This window comes from Erythrolamprus reginae, chromosome 2 (genome assembly GCF_031021105.1).
Source record: "Erythrolamprus reginae isolate rEryReg1 chromosome 2, rEryReg1.hap1, whole genome shotgun sequence".
Taxonomy (NCBI): Eukaryota; Metazoa; Chordata; class Lepidosauria; order Squamata; family Dipsadidae; genus Erythrolamprus; species Erythrolamprus reginae.
In genome coordinates this window covers 33,213,013-33,220,453 of record NC_091951.1, presented here as the reverse complement: position 1 = coordinate 33,220,453, position 7,441 = coordinate 33,213,013, and the positions used below count along the sequence as shown (strand labels likewise).

Below are 7,441 nucleotides of genomic sequence, written 5' to 3'. Positions count from 1 at the left end.
AGTTAGAAGCTGCTTAAAAGCACATCACTCGCGTTTTTGGAGTTACTTAGCTGAAGCTGGGTCAGTTCTAGGCTTTGGATGTTCAATATTTTTTTTCAAAATAAGTGAAACAATAGTTTTGGGGACAAGGAAACAAAAGCAGGGAAACTCTTCACTTCACTCCATAATAACAACAAAGTTGGAAGGGATGTTGGAGGTCTTCTAGTCCAACCCCCTGCTTAGGCAGGAAACCCTACATCCAGTGAAGGGCTGCCAAAAATTTTACTACCACACTGTGGGCGTGGCTTATGCAGGACACCCTGCATTTTCTTTCAACATCTTTCAGTGCAAATTGGGTACTCTGGGGTGGAGCTCCATTTTCATTACCCTACTCCCCCATCTGGGCTGTAGCCCACCCCTGCCTACATCACTTCAAACAGATGGTTATCCAATATCTTCTTAAAAACTTTCAGTGTTGGAGCATTCACAACTTCTGAAGGCATGCCGTTCCACTGATTAATTTTTCTAACTGTCAGGAAATTTCTCCTTAATTCTGTTGTGGTTAGCTCTGGCCCAGCTCCTGCCCCAAGGACTGTGAATGTGGGGGAGACATCCACATGCTGCAGGCCTGTTTTGCCCCTGGTGGAATCTGATGATGAAGGCTCCTCTGACCAAGAAGACATGAGTGACAGGGAGGAGGAGAGTGTGGCAGACAGCTCAGAAGGAGATCAATTATCTAGCTCCTCCTTGGATTCAGAACAAGAGTTAATGATACAGCCACACATGCGGAGAGCGATGCATAGGCAACAACAACTGAGATATTATTATCAAAGAAAATGAGGCAACCTGTGGTTGGGTGGGGCTGTGGTAATTAGTGAGGCTGCTACAAATAGCAGCCTGTGGATTTGACCATTGTGGACGATTATCTGATCGTTGTGTTTCGTGACTGCTTTACTGACTTTGACCTTTTGTGTGCTGATTTTCCCCGCTTTGAAACTAAACCAGAGCAAAGTGTGTTTCACTTTGTGAAAGAAGAAGGTCTGTGAATTACCTCACAGCTGCAAGCTAAGTATCACAGAACTGATAAGGGACTTGTACAAATTACCAGTTTGTTTGGAGACCAGTGCTCTTTGCTATACCAAAAGAGGGCTTAGTTTAAGTGGATTTTCATTATAAAGAAAATTATTTTGAATTTTCAAACGTGTGTGTGTCTGAAATTTGTACCTGTGAATTTTTGGGAGGAGTGCACCAGAGAGCCCGACAGAACAAATTCTAAGTTACTTCTCTCCTTGATTAGTTTCCACCCATCGCTTCTTGTTTTTGTTTGACTTTCTCTTCTTTGTGGCAACCCCTGAGATATTGGAAAACTGCTATCATGTTTCCTCTGGTCCTTCTCCTCATTAAACTAGAAATACCACAAGACTTTAAGAAGACCAAAATAAAGAAAGAAAAAGGAATTGCAAAAATAAAAGAACCAGAAGGTTCTTTTCTACTGTGGGAAACACAATAGCACTTCTGTTTTTCTGTGACTTTCCCGTCTGCAGCAATCATAGCCAAAAAACCGTTCAGTTTCAGGAAATTGATGTATGTTTATTCAAACAAGCTTTACTGAGGCACAAAATGCAAATATGAAAAGTCCTTACCGGACTCAATCCCCAATCCCCAACTCCCAACCCCCAACACTTCTCCCTTAGACTCTCCACGATTGACCTCTCCAGGTTCCTAAGAGGCCAGTAAGGGGCGTCTATAAGTGCACTGATGTGCCTATCGTCCCCTGTCCAATGGTCTTTTCTTATCTCATATATCATATATACTCTCCTTATCTATATATATATCATATATATTCTCTCCTTATCTCTTATATCATATATATTCTCTCCCTCCCATCTACTTCTCTTCTTTTTACTTTCTATCGTTATATATATTACTTAATGTCTATTCTCTTCCATATGTATTGTACATTGGACAAATAATAAATAAAATAAATAAAAATCACGCTTAGCTGAAATTATCAGACGTTTGCTAAGGTCAGGGTTTTTTTTAAAAAAAAATTGATCGGTGATGTGCCAGTGCAAAATAAAAATGTAATATGGGTGGTCTTTGACCCTACAATGGTTCGTTTAGTGACCGTTTGAAGTTCTAAAACAAATACCTCTCGTGGACATCTCGTAAAATCTCTGAAAGTGATGCAACTCCAGGTATTTCTTGCAAATCGTACGGTTGCATTACAATGAACATTTCCTCATTTGTCTCCCTGCTTATGATCCACCTCCCGACATCACTTCCCAAGAAATGAACTGTAATACCGATGAAAACTTCATATTAGGCAATTTTTAGACCCTGGCGAGGAGTCAATGGTGCCCATGACCTGAACGCTTTGTGTACTTGGATAATGATTTATCCAACCTCCGTTCATTGCACCATTTCCTGATATTCTCAGAGCAATAGTTTTGAAATCCATACCCGCTCCCTTTCCTAGTGGTGGGTTAATGCCAATTTGGACTGGCTAGAAGTGGTAGCAGAAATTTGCCGGCATTTGCTGGACTGGCGGAGATAACTAGCTCTCCACGCTCCCGAACCAGTCCTCCAGTCAGGGCGGCTTGCAAACAAAAAATCCTCTGTGCATGCTCAGAGACTTCTGCACATGTGCAGAGCATCATTTCCATGAAATGATGTAAGCAATCGCACAAGCGAAGCGAGCGTGCGCACATGCAAATTTTTATTTATTATTTATTAGATTTGTATGCCGCCCCTCTCTGTAGACTTGGGGTGGCTCATAGCAATAATGAAACAATGTACAACAAATCTAATACAGTGGTACCTCAAGATACGAACCCCTCGTCTTACAAACAACTCGTGATACGTACCCGGGGTTCAGAAAAAATTTGCCTCTTCTTACGAACTTTTTTCGAGTTACGAACCGGCGTTCGGAGACAGCTGGGAAGCCGCGCGGCTGTTTTAAAAGGTCACAGTCGCGCTGGGGGGCTTCCCAGCACCCCCCCAAACCCTGAACTTTTGCCGAACTTCCGGGTTCGGGGTTCGGGGGGGTGCTGGGAAGCCCCCCAGCGTGGCTGTGACCTTTTAAAACAGTCGCGCGGCTTCCCAGGTGTCTCCGAACGCCGAACGCGGAAGTTCGGCTTTGGCGTTCGGCTTCGGGAGACAGCTGGGAAGCCGCGCGGCTGTTTTAAAAGGTCACAGCCACGCTGGGGGGCTTCCCAGCACCCCCCAACCCCGAACCCGGAAGTTCGGCAAAAGTTCGGGGTTGGGGGGGGTGCTGGGAAGCCCCGCCGCCCGGCTGTCACCTTTTAAAACAAGGTGACAGCCGGGCGGCAGCGGTTTTTTTGCGGGTTTTTTTTTTGGGTTGCACGGATTAATTGACTTTACATTGTTTCCTATGGGAAACAATGTTTCGTCTTACGAACCTTTCGTCTTACGAACCTCCCCCTGGAACCAATTAGGTTCGTAAGACGAGGTTTGACTGTACTTAAAAGTAACTAAAAACCCCAATTTAAAAAGCAAGACATACACACCAACATACCATGCATAAACTATATAGGCCTGGGGGAGATGTCTCAATTCCCCCATGCCTGACGGCAGAGGTGGGTTTTAAGGAGTTTACGAAAGGCAAGGAGGGTGGGGCAATCCTAATCTCTGGGGGGAGCTGGTTCCAGAGAGAAGGCTCTTCCCCTGGGTCCCACCATATGACATTGTTTAATCGATGGAACCCGGAGAAGGCCAACTCTGTGGGACCGAACTGGTCGCTGGGATTTGTGCGGCAGAAGACGGTCCCGGAGATATTCTGGTGCGATGCCATGAAGGGCTTTATAGGTCATAACCAACACTCTAAATTTTGACCGGAAACTGATCGGCAACCAATACAGACTGCAGAGTGTTGGTGTAACATGGGCATACCTAGGGAAGCCCATGATTGCTCTCGCAGCTGCATTTTGCACGATCTGAAGTTTCCGAACACTTTTCAAAGGAAGCCCCATGTAGAGACCGTTACAGTAGTCGAACCTCGAGGTGATGAGGGCATGAGTGACTGTGAACAGTGACTCCTGGTCCAAATAGAACCACAACTGATGCACCAGGAGAACCTGGGCAAACGCCCCCCTCGCCACAGCTGAAAGGTGGTTCTCTAATGTAAGCTGTGGATCGAGGAGGACGCCCAAGTTGCGGACCCTCTCTCTGAGGGGGTCAATGATTCTCCCCTAGGGTAATGGACGGACAGATGGAGTTGTCCTTGGGAGGCAAAACCCACAGCCACTCCGTCTTATCCGGGTTGAGTTTGAGTCTGTTGACCCCCATCCAAATCCAACAGCCTCCAGGCACTGGCACATCTCTTCCACTGCTTTGTTGACTGAGCACTTCCATCGCGATGCGAACCAGTAGGGACGGTAAGTGGAACCGAACCCCTGCCCCTCCCCTACACCACGATATTATTCTGACTCTGGAGAAACTGTAATACTGAAAATGTCAACAGTTCAGTCTTTGCCATGTCATAATTGGTGGTCCTCGACTTATGACCATGATTGTGCTCAAATTTAAGTGAGACAGTTGTTGAATGAATTTTACTTCAGGTAGAAGTAAAATGTATCTTTCTTGCCAAAGTTGTTATGGGAACTATGGCAGTTGTTTAAGCTAGTTACATGGTTGTTAAGTGAATGTGGGCTCTAATTTACCTCGCTGCTAGTTCAATTCATCAAGGATTGCATGGGTGCACCCATGCACAGTGCCAAAAAATATGATAAAAATAAATAATAATTTTAAAAGGCAAAAATAAGATGGCAATCGTGTTAGTTGGGTTGGCAATATATAAACAAGCTAACAATGAATGCTTGCGTGTATTGAAGTACTATAGCTTTAAGAGGTAGTGCTGCAACGTGCCATAAGAGGGAGCCAGAAAGCATGATTCTTTCTCTCTGCTCTCTCTGTTCTTTCTGCTGATTCACTGTGACTGTTGTAGTAAGCTCTGTGTGTTCGATGATAGTTTGATGTATTTGCAAGCTGTAATGTATGTCTGATATGTAAGACAAGGCTTGTAATATTATTATTGTATTGAGAGATTTTGATTGATTTGAATGTATATGACCGGACTGTTTGACTTGACTGTGCTATTTCCAAAAGTAAACACTAATTGAACTTTAATGAATCTGTTTTATATGACTGAACAACTACTCATATCTCCTGGATATCTGCTGGAATCCCACATTTCCTTTGTGCATGTCCTTGATAACTCAAGGATTCTGCATACTCCTTAACAGACTGCATGCCCAATGCCAGAAACTCAGCTTCTGCACATGCTCAGAAGGAAAAAAAAAGTTTAATTTTTTTAAAAATATTTTTTAAAAAAAAATCAAAAAGAAAATGAAGGAAATGATTGCGAATTTTGGAATTTGTCTTCCTGTTTGTTTGTTTGTTTATTTATTTATTTAGAAACATAGAAACATAGAAGACTGACGGCAGAAAAAGACCTCATGGTCCATCTAGTCTGCCCTTATATTATTTCCTGTATTTTATCTTACAATGGATATCTGTTTATCCCAGGCATCTTTAAATCCAGTTACTGTGGATTTACCAACCACGTCTGCTGGAAGTTTGTTCCAAGGATCTACTATTCTTTCAGTAAAATAATATTTTCTCAGGTTGCTTTTGATATTTCCCCCAACTAACTTCAGATCACAATCTCCCTCTTCTTGTTTGTTATACCTCTAGCTATGCAGCCAAGATGATCCCTGTATTCGAGTAATTCACCCCCAGAGGAACACCGATACCTTCTCGTGACCTCTTCAGGTCCTTGTATGCATACCGGTCGATTGTTTTCTATATTTTCTATATTATGTTGTTAATAAAGAATTTTTCTTTTAATCTCTATGTCTCCTGGATATTTTTATAATAAATCTAAACCCAATCAAAATAACCCTTTCGGCAGCATATAAGGAAAACTATTACAAATTGTTCTACAGATGGTACCTCCCACCGGCGAGATTAGCAAAGATCCACCCAACATTATCAGACTCGTGTTGGAAGTGTAAAAGGGAAAGAGGTACGTTTTTCCATATGTGGTGGTCCTGCCCCATGATACAAAAAATTTGGACAATAACTCATACTTGGCTCACAGAGATTACGAAAGAGGAAATAGAACTCACACCGGAAGCTATGCTTTTAGGAGTTTGGAGAAAACATTATTCAAAACAAACAATGCTCCTCACAACACATATAAATACCGCCACGAGAATTGTGATAGCACAACTCTGGAAAAGTGATCAGATACCAACGGAAGATTTAATTATAGATAAGATATATGCCTGTGTAGAGATGGACGAATTCACGAACTCAATTAAGGGAAATAAAATAATAGAATCAAAAAGAACATGGCAAAAATGGCATGAATGGGTTCAAAAGAGAACATAAAACCAACATAATATGAAACAACAGTACAATTGAAACGACCTACAGTTACCGTGTAAAATTAATGAACGTAATAGATTTTAGAGTTTAAAAATATGAAATACAATGTATATAATGAAATGAAACCAGTCAAAACTTACTGTCAGAATGTTAACTGAGAACATGTATAATCTGTAATTCAAAATAATATGTGATGGGAATGATATAAGAAAAATTAATAAAGAGATTTTAAAAAAATAAAATAAATCTAAACCCAATCATTCCAAACAGAGATAAGTGAAGGACAACACATATCACATTTATTTTTTTGTCTATACAGTTACATCAGATAGGCATTGTTTATACAGACTTTACTTGGCAAAGTTTTGAAGAGAATGATTTCTATTTACAAGAGCATCTGAGTGGGCGGGGACGAGAACACGCCTAGATGAACTCCAGTCCTTCATCAACCAGCTGTTCTTTGAGCCATGGAATAACTTTGAAGAGGTTGAGGTGATAATCCCTGGCATAGGACTCACGTGCCTTTAATCTGTTGGGATTCTCACATGGTACAACACGTTTACCGCAGACATCAACCACACCCCAACTAATCACGCCAACCTGCAGAAGGTAGAGATAGAAAAATGTGAGAAACTCAGATTTAAAAATTGGTTATACATAAGACCGAATAGTATTTGCTGGTAACGTGCACGGTATGATAAACTGGCAAGCTAAGACTGAGCTGTTATGTATAGTTTGTTTTTGTTTTTGTCTTTCTCTTTTTTTCCCTGTTTGGTTTGATGATTATTGCAAAGATGTAACAATTGAGAAAATGTCTTTTAAGATATGCAGTGGTACTTCTACCTACAAACACCTCTACTTTCAAACTTTTCTAGATAAGAGCCAGGTGTTCAAGATTTATTTGCCTCTTCTCAAGAACCATTTTCCATTTACAAACCCGAGCCTCCACAACTGTAACTGGAAAAGGCGGGGAGAAGCCTCCGTGGGGCCTATCTAGGAATCTCCTGGGAGGAAAGAGGGCCGGAAAAGGCAGGGAGAAGCCTCCGTGGGA

At 41.9% G+C, this 7,441-nt stretch overlaps 1 protein-coding gene across 1 annotated transcript in view; it reads right to left on the bottom strand.

The window, feature by feature from the left end:
- Window positions 1-6,667: 6,667 nt before the first annotated feature.
- Window positions 6,668-7,441, bottom strand: part of LOC139160108 (complement factor B-like) — a 51,269-nt gene continuing 50,495 nt past the window's right edge. Inside the window, exon 18 of the mRNA XM_070737645.1 lies at window positions 6,668-6,990. Within this exon, the coding sequence (XP_070593746.1) occupies window positions 6,814-6,990 (177 nt within the window). The 3' untranslated portion in view covers window positions 6,668-6,813. The remainder of the gene's footprint in view (window positions 6,991-7,441) is intronic.